This window comes from Eublepharis macularius, chromosome 15, assembly GCF_028583425.1.
Source record: "Eublepharis macularius isolate TG4126 chromosome 15, MPM_Emac_v1.0, whole genome shotgun sequence".
NCBI lineage: Eukaryota > Metazoa > Chordata > Lepidosauria > Squamata > Eublepharidae > Eublepharis > Eublepharis macularius.
Genome location: NC_072804.1, coordinates 19,066,014 through 19,083,733, shown reverse-complemented (window position 1 = coordinate 19,083,733; position 17,720 = coordinate 19,066,014). Strand labels below are relative to the sequence as shown.

The 17,720-nt window shown below is 44.5% G+C and overlaps 1 protein-coding gene across 1 annotated transcript in view; it reads right to left on the bottom strand.

Moving 5' to 3' along the window:
- Nucleotides 1-5,938: 5,938 nt before the first annotated feature.
- Nucleotides 5,939-17,720, bottom strand: part of TAPT1 (transmembrane anterior posterior transformation 1) — a 71,483-nt gene continuing 59,701 nt past the window's right edge. Inside the window, 4 exon segments of the mRNA XM_054999616.1 lie at nucleotides 5,939-7,806; nucleotides 12,078-12,238; nucleotides 15,830-15,906; nucleotides 16,541-16,609. Coding sequence (XP_054855591.1) covers nucleotides 7,589-7,806; nucleotides 12,078-12,238; nucleotides 15,830-15,906; nucleotides 16,541-16,609 — 525 coding nt within the window. The 3' untranslated portion in view covers nucleotides 5,939-7,588.

Below are 17,720 nucleotides of genomic sequence, written 5' to 3'. Positions count from 1 at the left end.
GAATCATATTGTGTCCAAAAGTAAAATACCTTCCAACAAAGTGAGGTCCTATTAGCCTAACTAATGGGAGGATTTTTTTCTCCCTTCTGTAATCTCAACTAATTACATTAACTTTACTAATTCAACTAAAATATCCATTAAAAAACTCTGGTCCTTGATCAACACTTCCTATATTATAAGAGGTACCCTGCTGGCTCAGACCAACTCCCAACTCAGACTAGCCTGGAAGATGGCCCATGACCTTGACCAGGGCTTTTTTTCAGGGGGAACCCGGGGGAACGGAGTTCCGGAACCTCTTGAAAATGGTCACATGGCTGGTGGCCCCGCCCCAATATCTCCAGACAGAGGGGAGTTTAGATTGCCCTCCGCGCCGCTTGGCGCAGAAGGCAATCTCAACTCCCCTCTGTCTGGAGATCAGGGGGCGGGGCCACCAGCCATGTGACCATTTTCTCCGAGGGCAACCCACTGAGTTCCACCACCTCTTTTCCCAGAAAAAAAGCCCTGACCTTGACACAGCCTACCCTGACACAGATCTGGCCACCTAGACTCAGGGCACAGTAACATCGAGACTAGACTACTGTAATGCACATAGTTCTCCCCTCAGAGTTGACTTGGAGATTCCAGCTGGTGCAGAGCACTGCAGCTCATTTACTCTCAGGAGTTGGACACAGCATGCCTATCACTCCCATCCTGCAGTCACTCAGTTGGCTTCAAAGCAGTTACTGCGCTCAATTCAAGGTAATGACCAGGGGTGTGCAATTCGGGATTCCGATTCAGAACCCCCCCTCCCCCAGAATCAGGCCCCATTCGAATAGATTTGTGATTTCTGAGTTTTGAAATATCGAATCAATACCGCTCTTTGCTGCTGATAGGCGGGCTTTTGAAAGCAGCAACATTTAAGTGTTCCTGCTTTCAAATGCCCCGTGCTGCTCTTTTCAGCCATGGGAGGGGGAAGAAGGACCCCCTCCTCCCCCTCACATCAGCTGGAAAAAGTGGCCAGTGGTGCAGGGCATTTGAAAACTTTAAAACGCCCGCCACTCAGCTGATGGGAGGGGGAGGACGGACCCCACCCTCCCATCGGCTGGAAAGTGGCGGGGCAGGATGCTTGAAAGCAACACTTTCCTTGCCGTTTGCAAATGGCAAAAAAGGTGCTGCTTTGAGCTTCGGTTTGCTCCTGAATCTTTATGGAGCATACCAAAGCAGTTAAACACCTGAATCCCAAAGTGGCTTGCCGTTTCGGGATTCAGATTATCCCGAATTGTTTTCCTGCTTTGGGTAAACTCAAAGCGGGAAACAAATATTTTTTGGGTGCACACCCCTAGTCATGACTGTCATATTCCAATCCCTTTTGAATCTCAGCCTCTCATATCTGCAACTCCCATGTTCTGCCATGGCAGCTTCGCTCATCTGGACAGGGCCTTCTGCAGATACTGCCCTACAGTTGAGCAAAATCAACAGCTCCCCACGTACGTGCTTTCTTTGTGGTAGCTCCCACCTTCTGGAATGGCCTGCCTGAAGAGGCCAGGAAAGGTTGATTATATTGTATTTTCACTTGCACTGTGTAATCCACCTTGGATCTCAGTGAGAAAGATGGACTAACAACAATAACAATAATTTCTCAGCAAGGAAGTGGCAAGGGAGGAAGGAGTTAAGTGTCCTTCTCAGTTTTCTCCCTGATCAAAGGTTGTATCAACCAAAGAATACAAAATTAAAATAAACATGGGGGTGTGATGTGTACAAAAATTGACTCCCGGGGACCTGGCACTTACTTTGTGCCTTCTGCATGTGTTTTCCTTGTGCTTGCATAATGATGTCATTTCGGAAAGTGACATCATCATGCTGGCTGCGGGAGCGCTCTCGTGCTCTCCACTGGGCTGATTTTTTGAGAACTGGTCTGTTCAGGGCCCAAATTGTTCCCAAAGCATGGGAGCACTCCCTTGGCAGGTGCAGCAACATAACTGCCTGAAGTGATACCGCCGCGTCTACTAGAAATGTGCGCACCATGCATATTCATGGGGTCCCTGCCAGTGGCAGGCGATCTCCAGGTGGCCCCAACCCTCCCACTGGTCACCAGTGACTGGTGGGCAAGCAGGTAAACTGCCAGGAGATTGCCCGCCACCGATGGGCACCTAGGGTCGTTAACAGAGAGAGAGACTCAGAAATCACTGTTGTTTTTCAGGATAATCTGCAAGTTCTAAAGAAGGTATAGGAATCTTTCCCATAAATTACTTACTGGTTGAAGTCAGTTAAAGCCCAAGAAGCTTTAACACACATACACCATCAGTTTTTGTTTTCTGTCCATTTTTTCAATGATTCAAATAGCTATTTTAACAAATACAAAATATCTATTCTCTAAAGTTATTCAGTTGCAGAAGAACAAAAGTTCAAGTTTTTCTCCTCAACTAAAAATACATTTAGAATACCCATGATCTACACATTGCGGCCCTTAGCTTGTTTTTTCTATATACAACTTCTCTCACCCTTCAGGCCAACCTTGCTACATTCTTTCTTCACCATACACACACACAAAACCTTTTAAAAAGGAATCAGTGGCATATTTGAAACAGAATCAATCCTTTCCTTGTCTGTCATCAAATATTATCATAACAACAACAAGAAAATGTGGAATCTCAATTATGGTCACGAGAAGAAACAGATTATCTTCTAAAACGAATCTCTGGATGTAACTGGACCATTTATTCATTACCACATGAGGTCAAGCGAATAGGAAACTCCTTGTGCTGCTATACAAAGGCGCATTGTTTATATGTACAAAGAGGACTTTGAATAAGGTCTTCTAAACTCCCCACACCTGTGTATGTTCAATCTAAATCTGAAGAGTTATATGGCAACTGCAATTTGCTTAGGGGCCGTTTTGTCACCTTGCCATTTTATTACTGAAAGGAATGAAACCTTGAAAAACCCCTGGAAGGGCAGGGGTGAGGGTGAAAGAGAGAAGTTTAGCGTTGGCCAACCTTCACGGAGGGCCTGGGGATCTCCCGGAATTACAACTGGTCTCCAGGCTACGGAGATTGGACCTCCTGAAGAAAATGGCTGTTTGAGAGGGTGTACTCTCTGGCATTATAACCTGCTGAGGTCCCTTCACTCCGCAAACCCAGCCATCTTCAGCGTCCATCCTACAAATCTTCAGGGATTTCCTGATGTGGACTTGGCAACACGAAGATAGGGCTGTAGATTTAGTAACGGCATACAGTGTTCCTTTGATACAACTGGGAAGAGAGACAGGAATTAATGTTCCTCCCCCCCCCCCCCACACACACGTTTTTGTGACCCTCAGGCAAGGAATCTTCACTTGGGTCCATATCGTGGCTGGAAGAGGCAGAGAGCAATCTCTCATGCTAACTCCACACTTCCTGGGTATCCCATGAACAATGAGAACGATGACGCAGTTGGGGTGGTGGAACCTCATGGGGTTAATTCCATCCAATCAACTACCACTTGGGCTGGGTCTTTTTGGACTAATGGAACAGCTTCTTGCACGAAGTTAGGAGAGCCGCTACACTCACATGGTTACACAAAAACGGTAAGGCCAATTTTTAAAGATAGTTCTTTGCAGGGATCCCACATTGGGGAGAGGGTACACTCTACTGGGGCCAGAGGTCCGGAAGGTCCCAAGCCAACCCGGGCTGCATTATCCGTCACCATGAGGGAAAAAATGAGGGTAAACTGTAGATCATGCCTGAGGATATTTATAGAAAGGTATTTCCTTGTATCTACTGTCCAGATCTTATGAGATTTGCTGAAGCAAATCAGAAGCAATGGTAGAGGAGCAGTCTCAAGCAACATGCTGAACTGCTGGGCCTCCTGAACCATTATTAGTAATGTATTATTATTTATTATATAAAATAGCATAACAATTTAGTTTAAAACCAACTAAAAACATCAATAAAAACAGTGATTTCTAAAAGAGAGTGGCAGCAGCACAAGTATTGCATGACCCAACAATAACAACGAACCATGAAGCCAGGTGGCTGCTAGATGTTAGCAAAATGGGGGGGGGGCACCTGCCTGCCTCAACCACCATATGCCTGTTGGAACATCTTCGTCTTACAAGAACTCCCAGTCCCAGGGTTCCTTTTACATACACAGGAGAGAAGGGGGGAAGCCAGTGGGAAGCGCAAAGCAAAACACTAAGACAGTGGAACAAAAGCTGCATTTTCTTCTGGTACAATCTGCTGGCCCTAAAATATATTTGAGTATGACTCAGGTGGCTGACTCCAAGCTAAGAAATTTCTGGACATTTGGGGTGGAGCCTGGAGGAGGAGGAGCTTGGGGAGGGGAGGGGCCTCAGAAAGTAAATGATGCTATAGAGTCTACCCTAGAAAGCAGCCATCTTCTCCAGGGGAACTGATGTCTGTAGTCTGGAAATCAGTTGTATTTCCAGGAGATCTCCAGGCCCCATCTACAGGTTGGCAACCCTATAAGTGTCTAATTCACTCACAGTGACAAACACAAACACTCTCTGCTGCCATGTTTGGTGGTGGCTATAAATACAAATCTGTCTCTGTGTTTCTTCTTATGAAGAGGCATGTCTTAGATTTTGCCTTCTTTTTGGGAGGCTCCAAGAATTCTGCTGGATGCTGGCTCACTCCATCAGGTGCAGCCCTCATCGCATCTGAAGTTCTGGGATCTGAGGACACCGATCTGATCTTGGTCAGCTCCGACTGTTTCTTCGAAATCTTGGTAGAATGTACTGTTGTCAGTTCTGATCTACTAGGCAAAGTCGGTGTCGTTTGGGGATGTCTTTAAGACTCTGGGTCTCTGGAGTCAGACATTTCTTTTGACTCCAAGTCAGAACCATCGGATCTGAAGCGTTCGGGGCCGAAGCATGTGATGGAGTCAAGGGATGTCAGTCTTGGCTGGGTGATCTTGTGCTTGATGCCAAGGTCGGGCCAGAGGTTGGTCGATCAGAGAACTCCACTAGGGTAGGAAATTTTGTTGGTTTACCCAAAGGGGTATCCATGCTCTGAGGGCCCATTATCGTAAAAGCACCTTGAGCAATCTAAACTCCCCTCTGTCTGGAGATCAGGGGGCGGGGCCACCGGCCATGTGACCATTTTCAAGAGGTGCCGGAACTCTGTTCCACCACTTTCCAGCTGAAAAAAAGCCCTGGTTGGTCCTAGTAAGAGATATGGCATGGATTTTGTTTTGGCCTTTGTGTGGTTCCATGTGGTTGGTTATACCTTTCTTCTACCTCAGAAAATGTCAGATGAGCAGCAGGAGCTGCTGGGGGAGCAACCCCAGTCCAGTCTCACACATTCCCCCATGCCCGCCCCACTACAGCACTTTCAAAGAAATAGTGAATCCGTAAAATGCCAGTGTAAGGTTTGGATTATTTTTTAAGTTGAAAGTTGATTTCCATTCAAATGCTATTCAGTTCTGAGGTATTTTCAGCCCTCGCTCTCTTCTGCCTTCATGTAGCAAAGAACACTCATTCAGAGATGAGTATGAAAACTGAATATAGTATGTTTTCTAAGGGTGGCTTTTTTAAACAAACTTTAACAGAAGTTCAGCAGTTTCACTCTTAAGAACGCCTTTCCTGGTATAATCAAAAAGAGTCCAGTAGCACCTTTAAGACTAACCAATTTTATGGTAGCATAAGCTTTCGAGAATCAAGTTCTCTATGCATCTGACGAAGAGAACTGTGATTCTCGAAAGCTTATGCTACCATAAAATTGGTTAGGCTTAAAGGTGCTACTGGACTCTTTTTGATTTTGCTACTACAGACTAACACGGCTACTCCTCTGGATCTATTTCCTGGTATAAAAGCTGGAGCACTTTCTAGAACTGCGCCCCCTAGGGGCAGCTGTGTGGAAGCGGCTGATCCTTACGAGCAACCAAGGGGGTGTTCCTGGCAGTCTTCAGTCTCGTTCTATCAAAAGATGCACAGCCTCAGAATTCTGTTTTTTAAACAAAGTTTACAAAATTGAATCTTTATTGTGTCACACAAGATACATTTATAAAATTGGTACAGAATATCATTTAACAGGGGAGAAAATCATTCCACGTTTCCTTTGAGCAACAATTAAATAAAAATTAAATTACATCAAATCCACAAATACTCAGAATCAAATTTTAATGCTTTAACTTTACTTGTAATTAAATTTTAATGCATCAAATTTGTCAAAATAAAATACATTCAAAGTAAAGGTCTCCCAGCCTAGTTTTGATGCTGTTATGCCTGTAATGTTTCTGACATTGGCCACCTCTCTAACTGAAGAGAGAAAGATGCACATAAAAAGTAGGGGGGGGGGAGACACCCCTCAGATCAGAGAGCACCAGTCTAACTCTTTTTCACTTCTATTTGTAAAGATTGTTCAATCAGGACGTCATTTCTGTACATTCATCTCAGTAACAGTAATCGGTGCCTTTTGAGGAAGAAATATACCTTTGAAATTTTAAAATTTAATCTTTTTCCTTTTTCCTTGGCCACGTTGTGATTGTTAATAAACTGACAAAGACCTGCAAATCATTCAGCATTTAAAAAGGTGATTGTTACATAGTGTTAAAGTGTCCAATAATATAAGCACCCTGTCTTGCACTGAGCTAAAATGCCAAATATTTCTTTTAAAATTATTCTAGGGTCCCTCCTTTGCCATTCTTCCAATGCTTTTTATACCCCAAAGTAAAAACTGCTATATACTTCAAAACCCAAACACTTCATAATAAAGCTACATTCATTCTTGTTCAGTTTCCTGAAAACCCAACCCTCCCCAAGTCCCCATCCCATTTCAGGCTCCCTTGGTTTTGGGCCATGTGCTGTTTATTAAGCTGTTTGTTAAATAACAAAAATGCTTATTGACCGAGTAGAATCCTGCATCTTGATTTTGCCCCTTCCACCCTCAACTGTGGATGCATTCACATTTTATAAACTCATCTAGCTTTCCACTTTTAAAATATAGTGCAAATTGGAAAGGAAGAAAGCTCTACTTGTCCATATTCTTGTAGCTGGCTTAATATTTAGAAAAAAAAATTATGCATTAAAACTTTCATTCAAGGATAATTTATTTGGATTAGCAGAAATACATCTTGAACCATCTTCTGGTGGCAATATCTTGATTGTTTATTCTAATGAAAGTTGGGGGGGGGGGGAAGGCTTTTGGCAGGTGAAGAATCTGCAGCTGCTTCTGAAACCCAGCGGAAAGAGTGCTTCTCATGAGAGATGCAAACGCATTTCCAAAGTTAGGTTTCTAATGAAAGAACCTTGGCAAAAAGTGATACATTCTGAAAGCATGGTTCATAGAGCATTAATGGACTTAATCCACCCCCCCCAACCATCACCACACACGTTATTTCCAAGAAAGTGATGCTGTAGCTTTGCCAAGCTGAAGGTCTCATCACATTTTCCAAAAAATCCAAGTATCACATTTTACAAAAAAAAAATCCAAGTTAAAGAGCGGAAGCCTGATCAGTCTTCAAGCCAAGTTATTCATCATAATAGGGCTTCTGTTAATAATTTAATTTTTAAATAAATATTTTAAGTGCCTGTTTGGCAAGTGTCCCTCCATCTGGTAGCATCTGCTGTTTTAACAGCTCAGTATCCCCAGCACAATTTATTTACAAAAGCTTAGTCAATTCTGTTCCCACAAATTGTGAACCTGTCTATCTCCAACAAATCTTTCTTTGCCGATCTGTGTTTTAACTCTGAATTGTCCTGGGTAATATCTTTCTCATCTCCATCAGGAGTTGTCAGAAATTGATCAGAGTTGCTCGTCACAAGTTGTGGTCCTGCGTTTTCCTTCTGTTGCACAGGCTGTCTGGTCACGGATGCAGACGGGTTTTCCTCTGTAGAAATTCATGCATTAAAAAAACAAAAACAAAAAAACCCAGAAATTAGGACATGCAGGGGGCAGAAGGATATTGATGGCAGCTCTGGGCAAGGTGACTCTTGCAAAAATACATTTTGGTCACCGCACTGCAGAATTTGTAATGTAAAATATGTTCAAAGTATGTAGGAGTGTGACAATTCTGACAGTTTTTATAATCAGGACTTTAAGAACCTCCTTTTGTTGATGGCTGTCTTGCCTGCTAGGACTGCTGTCATGTAAGCACACGGTGACACCTTCACATTCAAATGATAAAACTCTGCACAGCGGCCCTTTCTGTCAACTTTGGCAAGCCACAGCTGTCTCTGTCTAATGGTTCATTCTGATACATGTCTGAAAGCTCAAGAACACAAGCTCAGCTTAGCTGGAATACTTAAGCAGGCTTTTACAGCAAATTATTTCAAGTTTTCAGAAATATTTCTGATAAACCAGCTGGTTCCAGATCCTGGCTCCTTCTCAGAAATCAGGTGAACAAGCAACACCAGCCCCAGCTGATAAAGTTTTAACGCTACCCAAATTCATAAGGCTAAATAATAACATGGCAATTGATGGTGAAGAGCACGGAGAACCGAGTGGGAGGATGCCGCCCTGGGAAAGCCTCTAGAGGCATACAGACCAACCACTGGCTGGGGGAGCGGATGTTTGGCTGCCCGTGCCCCCCCACCACTGTGGGTGGGGTTGCTCAGATGAATTTTGCATGCGACACCCAGACACTGGAAGCCGGGCCACGGCAAAGAGGGGTAAATAGTAGGGGGGAGAGCACAGGGAGGAAGCGGTTTGTGAGGAAAGGGTGAGTTGATGGGAGGGATTATGGAGCCTGGCAAGAAGGAAGGGAAGGGAAGCAGATGCTGGTGAGATGGGGAAGTTGTATTGGGCTAGCCAGGTGGAGATGTGGGAAGAAGCACCTCAGTCCCAGCACCGACACAAGGTGGGCAGCGTCCCCTCTCCCTCAGCAGAGACAAAATGAGTCCTGGAGTAGAGCCAATCGGTCCTTTAAAGGGCTAGCAGAAAGAGGACCTACAAGAGTAGCAGACTCACAGCCTAGACTAAGCTTATCAATCCATATAATGGCACTGGAGGGTGACTGCAGAGTTGATGACGGTATTAACAGGGCTTTTTTTCAGCAGGAACGCGGTGGAATGGAGTTCCGGAACCTCTTGAAAATGGTCACATGGCGGGTGGCCACGCCCCCTGATCTCCAGACAGAGGGGAGTTGAGATTGCTCTTCGCCCTGCTCAGCGGCGCGGAGGGCCATCTAAACTCCCCCCTGTCTGGAGATCAGGGGGCGGGGCCACCAGCCATGTGACTATTTTCTCCAAGGGCAACCCACTGAGTTCCACCACCTCTTTCCCCAGAAAAAAAGCCCTGGGCATTAACATGTGCCACCACCCCATAATCATATCACTGTGACCTGCCATGAAGTCCTACGGATTGGTTTGTTACGATTTCTGGTGCTGCTTTTAGTGGCAATCAAATATTACTCTGAAAACTACTGATAATGAAAGTTGCTATGAAATGAAATAATTGAAAATGACCAGCCGAAATGCTTTTAAACACGGGAAATTAGGAAACCCTCTCTACTGTGGCCACCACTGCAAGCAAAGTATGTTGCGCTGAAGGCTAGTTTATGAGTTGGGTGAACTGAATCCAAGCGGATGCAGACCCTGGTAAACTCCCCGGATGGGAGATCACTAGGACCCCCTTTAAAAAGTGAGATAAAATTCGAATAAATATCTTTAACGTATCTGCAGATTAAGAGCATAATTCTATTAAAGCAGCATCAGACAGATATTTTTTACCCATTAAGCAAGTTTGTATGTATTAACAACAGGTGAAAGGAAACCAGAAACGACTGATGACCAGGATTTATGCAATACTGGCAGAAACTGAAAATCATCTCTCTCTCTCTCTCTCTCTCTCTCTCTACATATAAGTAAGAGGGGAAAGGGCTTGTTATTTCAGCTGTCAGATGGGACATATTATAGAGGATTATTTCCAAAGCTTCATTAAAAACAGCATGCAAGTATTTTAAAGACAACGTTTAGATAATATTATGCTCTAGAGAGGCTATCCAAAAACTAGGGTTCCCCTCAGAACCAAAGTGAAGCAAGGGGACCAACATCAAACCAGATGATCATGTCAAAACAGAGAATTCCACCCCAATCAACCTGAAGCAAGGGACACTGTTGCAACTTTAGTTCGGGGGGGGGGGGAGAGAATTCCATCCCTACACTTCAGGCTGGTTCTGTCGGGCTTTCCCGGGGATGAGCTTGCATCTGAGAGTGTGCTTTGGTCACGGCAGCCTTGTCCCAGTGGAGAGTGGCTGAGGGCACCTTGTTCGGAGGCTTGCAGAATTGCACCTTGGGGGGTCCAATCTTCCTGAAACGTGGGGGTCTTTAGAGGACAGTCAGGAGTAGGTTCCCTGCAAATGTGGTGGAGTTTGGTTGAAAAATGACCTCCCTCCTGTAAAAAAACAACTTTTCCAAACTAAACTGAATTTAGGGGTCTAAATCTGGGTACTCAGATCGGATCTGGGATTCTCTATTGTGATACCTTTCCGTAAAGCATCTTTAAGCACCTCTTTAGTCCTCTAAAATCTTTTTCTGCCATTCCTGGGGAGTGACCGTCTCTTGCTTTGGGGAAGAGAGAGTCTCCATCAAGGGCAGGGCTACTACCGCTTGCTCAGCTCCCTCACCTCTCCTCTCCTACATTAGTATCTTGGTGTAGATTTCTTGGGAGCACGCAGGCTCAAGGAAGTCACAACAACATGCGTTTTATGCTGTACAGAATCACAAATTATATCATACAGTCCCAAATTTACAATATGATAAAGCCCAAACAGTGAACTGTTGTACTACCACTCGAACATTCAATATAAAGTTTCCATTCAGTATAAGTTCTACTGTTATGGGGTGAATTCACTATTAGCTATATACATGGCATGATCCTAAGCAAAGTGTCCAAGTTTAATATTGTTAGCAGCCGAAAAGAATGTCCATGGCAAGGTTATAATCATGGCAGTTTGACAGTGTTAGCAGCCGGAAAGAATGTCCACGGCAAGAGTTATAATCACGGCGACGAGCTGCACCGGTATTTCTCACTTTTACTCGTTTCAACAAATTGTTCTTCTTCAGGCCATCTATTAGCCACAAATCCATCTATTAACAACGAAAAATAATGTCATGATACATGACATTATTTTTCGTTGTTAATAGATGGATTTGTGGCTAATAGATGGTGATAACTAACGGCCTGAAGAAGAACAATTTGTTGAAACGAGTAAAAGTGAGAAATACCGGTGTAGCTCATCGCCGTGATTATAACTCTTGCCGTGGACATTCTTTCCGGCTGCTAACACTGTCAAACTGCCATGATTATAACCTTGCCATGGACATTCTTTTTGGCTGCTAACAATATTAAACTTGGACACTTTGCTTAGGATCATGCCATGTATATAGCTAATAGTGAATTCACCCCATAACAGTAGAACTTATACTGAATGGAAACTTTATATTGAATGTTCGAGTGGTAGTACAACAGTTCACTGTTTGGGCTTTATCATATTGTAAATTTGGGACTGTATGATATAATTTGTGATTCTGTACAGCATAAAACGCATGTTGTTGTGACTTCCTTGAGCCTGCGTGCTCTCTGGTTTTGATTTGGAACGTGTTGGGAAGTTGTTCCCTTTTGTTGGTTAATGGTAGATTTCTTGGACCTTGGGGTTAAATATTTTGGCTTTGTGTTTGTGTGTGTGTAAAAGTATAAGCTACTTTGAACCCAAAATTAAGTATAGAAAAGCGACTTAGTACCCCAATCAATCAATCAATCAATCAATCAATCAATCAATCAATCAATCAATCAATCAATCAATCAATCAATCAATCAATCAATCAATATACTTGTTATTCAAGTATTCCACTTACCCCTCCACTATACCTTAAAGATTTCATTTTCCTTTTTAAAGAGCCTTGTTTGGCTCTGTACTGAGCTACATTTGGCTCTGGAACCATAGGTTGGAGACTGCTGATTTACTAGTAATATCTCATCCATAACCTGTTTTAGATTTTAGAGAACTATCCCATACAACAACCCAATGAGATCCAACCAATACAAAGGTTTGTAAACAAAATCTTGTCTCTGGAGTTGGAGCACAACTGCTACAGAATGCTTCCAAAAACGGCACAGCAGACAAGAGTACCAGAACACAAGCCAGATGGTGCCACTCACCTCGAGTGGACTTGTACTTGCTTTGCTGTTTACCAAGAGGTTTGGCAGGGGTGCCAGCAGGAGGGGGGTTGAACAGCTTCTCCTCCATGTTTGCTTCTTTGACATACTGGCATGACTTTCCCAACAGCACGATGCTGTTCAGGACTTTGAGTGAGATCAACCTGAGAACAAGAAGGACTCGTAAGTGGATCCCATTTCTTGAACAACAAAAAGTCACTTTGTTGGATGCCTTCAAGTCAGAGCTCCCCTTATTCCAAAATGGCAACTAATCAAAAGGACCGTGGCCAAACTCCTAAGGATCTACCACTGTTTTGGCAACTGGACAAACCAAGCCAAAATCTGGAAAGAGGCGACTCAATCGCTGCATGTTTATAATACTTTACAATCATGCAGTTAACAACAATTTAACAAGCTGCACATTTAGGGTCAACCATATGTGAGATTCGCAAACATGATCTGCTGCTTTATTCCTTTAACAAATTTTACACGGCAGCTTTGAAGATTAGGGAAGAAGTACCATAGGAGGAGATGTTTAGACTTTTACCATCCATGCCGCTTCCCCTGGTCTAAATCACTCCTTTTCCCAATCTTCATCGTAGCCATGTGGATCTAACTAGCATTAAAAAAAAATGCCCCCAAATGAACATTTCACAAAATCCAGATCTCCCATGCCACACTTAATTTGGTCCTTCAAGTGATTTATATGGTGCCAGTACAGCTGAAGTCCGTTATAACGAATAGTTCATCTTCACGGCTTCTGGGCAGTCCCACATGCATCTGCAGGCCAGCCACTGAAAAGATTTTCAGAGCCTTCTAGAAGACCAGGACGTCCCCCTCCTCTCCTCGGCGCTTTCCTGCCATAATGGTTTCGGCAGCAAAGCGCCCTCTCGCCCAGCTGGCACGGAGTTTCAGACTGGGTTGCCATCAGTATGCAGATGAAACCTAGCCGTATCGGTTGATGGACGGCTGGCCTGGCTCTGCTCCTGATGCCCTAATTAAAGCGTTGGGGGCCGTGTCTGGATGGGTGAAGCAGAGCAGACTGAAGTTGAACCCCATGAAGATGGCGGTCCTGTACTTGGGCCATGGGGGAGTAGATGTGGGGGATTCAGCTCCCGGCTTTTGACGGGGCACCACGTGTGCCTGTCTCATCAGTCCGGACTCTTGGTGTGACGCTGGATTCCTCCTTGTCCGTGGAGGCCCAGGTCGCAGTAGCTGCCCATACTGCCTTTTTCCACCTCCAACTGGCCAGGCAGCTTGCCCCCTATCTCTCAACCCATGACGTAGCGACTGTGATCCATGTAATGGTCACCTCCAGACTGGATTACTGTAACTCGCTCTACACAGGGCTTCCCTTGGGTTTGACCCGAAAATTGCAGCGGGTCCAAAATGCTGCTGCTCGTGTCCTGACAGGAATTTCATTCAGGGCACATGTGACTCCTACTCTGCAGCAGCTACACTGGCTCCCCGTGGAATTCCGGATCAGGTTCAAGGTTTTGGTCTTGACCTGGGACCGCCTCTCCCCATATGTACCCCAGAGAGCCCTTAGATCGGCAGGTAAACACCTACTGGTGGTCCCTGGCCCCAGGGAGGCTCGGCTGGCCTCAACCAGGGCCAGGGGGGGGGGTTCTGTCCTGGCCCCAACCTGGTTGAACTCTCTGTCAGAAGGCACTCGGGCCCACCAAGACCTTGTATCTTTTTGGCGGGCCTGTAAGACGGAGATGTTCTGCCAGGCATATGGTTGAGGCCAGCACTTGGATCCATTCTAAGTAGCCTCCCTGCTAGTCTCCTACTAGTGGGGGGAGCTATATGGTCCATCTGCCCTCCTATGTGCCGGGGAGTTAGAATTTACCAGCCGCACCCCCTCCCTCTTTCCCCATATGTATGGTGTGCAGGGAAAGGGGAATGGCGCCCCATCTGGGATACTGAAACGTATGCTGCTATATTAAGATGTGATTTTATTGTTTTACTGTTTTATCTGTTTCACTCTGTAATCTATCTATTGCTGTAACCCGCCCTGAGCCCGCTCGCGGGAAAGGTGGGCTATAAATGTAATCAATCAATCATAACCAGGAAAAAGACCACGATTCCCTCAGTTCTTTCTACGCTACCACCAAACCCTCCACCACGAAATGAAGGTTCCAGAGAGTTCACAGTGGGGCAGGAGGGAGGGGATGCGTGCCTACACAGAAGATCACTTGATCAACAACAGTTACAGGTAAGTGCAACCCTGTTTTTGATCTTACATATGATTGCTTGGAAGTAAGTCACAGACTACACAGGGTTTTACTCCCAAGCATGTGTAAGAACACAACTTCAGTCCCACTGAAACAAGAAAGTTGCAGCAAACTTTAATAGTGAAATCCTAAACAGAGTTACTCCAGCCTAAGTCCAGATTGAAGTAACTCTGCTTAGGATTTCACTCTAAGTTTCTTTGCCCTCAGTGGAACTTAAACAACCTGGGTTTAGCAGAATGCAGACAATAAGCTTCGGCTACAGATAAGAGAAATACACTACGGCATTGCGAACGAGTTCAAGGGGAAAACTGAAACTTTCTTATTAAGACAAAACATCTGACAAGAAAAAAAGAGAGATTTGAAAACAATATATACTGAAGCGACATAGGGTTGGGCGCCTGAACAATTTGGCTAGTGGAGTTCCTAATTACGCAGTCTCTGGAATCAGGCTACAGAGCTCAATACAGCTCCCTTCTTTCGTGCTATCGGGAGAAAACAGAGTTAACATACCTGTAACTTATGTTCATCGAGTTCTTCTGTGCTGACACACATGGGGACTGCGCAGGCGCAGGCCAGCCGCCGGAAGGTTTTTCATCGCTTTCCTCAGCTCTGAAGGGGCTGTTGGGCATGCGCCTCAGCGACCATTTCCCGCCCAAACGGTCACATGCCCCAACAGTGACCAACGGCCCCTTCCCTCAGTTCATCCTTGCCGCCGCTAGAAGTGAACGTCTGCTTCGCAGCTCCGTGCTTGATAGTATATGATTGATTATTTCGGTATTGACTTGGATTTCGGACTTGACTTACTCTTCTTCCGACTGATTTGGACTGATTTTGGACTCGGTGTGTATTGACTTGGACTGTTATTTGACGACGCGTATTGCCTGAACCCCTAAATGGCCTCTAAGGCCTTATTCAAGCACTGTGCTCAGTGCCAGATGAAGATGGCCCAAACAGATGGGCATGATTTGTGCCTTTTTTGCCTTGGGGAGGGTCATAATGTCCCAGCGTGTAAAATCTGCCAGAAGTTTACCCATTAAGCCAGACAGGAGAGGTCTGCGCGTTTGAAGGCATCGCTGTGGCAGAAAGTGTTGGATGGAGAGGAGACTCCCAGACCCCCTTCGGTGGCGGGGAAAACTCCATTGTCCTCCCCAAATGTTCCTCAGCGACCGTTTGGGCGGGAAACGGTCGCTGAGGCGCACGCCCAATGGCCCCCTCGGAGCTGAGGAAAGCGATGAAAAATCTTCCGGCGGCTGGCCTGCGCCTGCGCAGTCCCATGTTTGGAGGCACAGAAGAACGAAGATGAACTGCTGATTTTTCCACCTCGCAAGATGATGGCAGAAAACACAGCCCCACTGCTCAGGACACACAAGATGGAAATGGCCAGGGAAGTGGATGCAAATGAGGCAAGAGCCCCTGGGATGTTCAAGTTGAAAGTTGTAATTCTGGGTGCTGATATTTAGTTCTTCAGTTTTCTAAATCAAAACAGAACGATTCACAAATGGCTGAAGTTACACTTACCCACAGTAGAAGAGGACAACGCAGGCACAGGCCAAGACTCCTTGTACTTTTACCGAACTGGTAACCACCCTAATGAGCTAGAGACAAAAAAGTTATGTTTTACTAGAGCTTAACAAATAAAAACTTCTGAAGACAGAGAGAGAACAGAAATGAGAATATCTGTGATACTCTGCACAGTCCTGATGGTTTTTAAAACTAATCGTGTGCTGTTTTTGCAACATACAAACTGTAAGCTCAGTCACAATTAAAGTCCAGGTTACTATCTCCCCCTCTTTCTCTTTGCGTTAGGGCAACGAGTCATGACATCTACATTCTATATAGGCACCAAAATTTATCAGCTTCCTCTTGTGATTGTTTCAGAGTAAAGTTTAAGAAATAATCCCATTTCCTTAACCATTCATCGAGAGCAAGGAAAGTAGCCCCCTTTATCCAATTTTAAACTGAAACCCATATTCAGATGGTCTAAAAGCCAGCACTTTTAAAAATTTAAAGCTCCCTGAATAACATGTGCCATTCTACCCCAACTGTACCCACCAGTGAAATGGTTAGGTAGATTGGCGGGCCTCTAAACTTCGTTCCTTTCCTCTTCAGAGCACCCCCACCCCCCGCACCAACTGAAGCACTGAGAGAAATACTGAACATTTCATCCCTTGGTAAATTTTTACCCATTACTGAAAGTCTTTGCCATATGGCAAGAAATACATGACTTACTAAAACAGCCAATGGGAGAGGAATAAAGCCCATTCTCCTGGAAACAGAATCACTGTAGTCTGTGTACGCCTGGGAGGGGAGGAAAAATAAAGACGCAGAACAAGTTCCGTTAGGACTGGGTGCATATTCTAAACGGTGTCAGCCATTTCTAAGGCACCGAGTCAAAGGAAAAACAAAAATTTATTTCTAACTGGCAAAATTAGCCTTGCAAACTAGCAAAAAAAATTCGCTTGAATGTGGGTCCAATTAAAAATAATGCAATTTAAATTCACTGGGCTATAAAGGAAGATCAAGTCTTCTGACATTGTATTAGCAAGCTGTCAGGACACTCCATACCACCCCACTAGATAATCTAATGGAAGAGTTAGAACACTGTAAACATTACAGAAAAACATGAAATATGACAATAATAAAAATAATGTGCTTATATACCACTCTTCTGGACAGATTAGTGCCCACTCAGAGTGGTAAACAATGTTAGTGTTATTATTATCTCCAAAATACAGCTGGGGAGCTGGGCTGAGAGGAATGGGTTGTCCAAGGCCGCCTACTGAGCTCCTGGCAGGAAGGGATTCGAACCAGCAGAGTGCTAATTCATTGCCCAACCACTTAACCTTTATACTACAGCAGCTGTCTTGTCTCTGATACCCTCTTCCTGCCCTAAAGCTTTAAACGTTTCAACTCTTCTTATTGCTCTTCTTATAGCATAACCAACATAAATACTGTTAAAATAAATAAATCAATCAACTCAGGCTGATCATCTACAAACTTATTTCCCTGACCTGTGAAGAAAGATAAAAGAGAGGCTTTGCCTCATGAGGCTTTCTAAGTGATCAAGGCTAAATCTTAAAAAATTAAGTATTTATTTATTTATTTATTAGATTTTTAGTCCACCCTCCCTGCCAGGCAGGCTCAGGGCAGAGTACAACCTTTCCATATGCGTACAATGCCATTTAAACACTTATTATATAAATAAAACATTAAAACACATTATACAATAGAATATTCTCCTCAGATGACGACTATAAAAAGACAATAAAATGCTGTGCTTCAACCTGGTCCATATATAGCCCATGCATAGGGTGGTGGGCAGATCTTTTATGTGGCTGACGGGGCCCAGCCTAGCCTCCACCATATGCCTGGTGGAACATCTCTGTCTTACAGGCCCGGCGGAAGGATA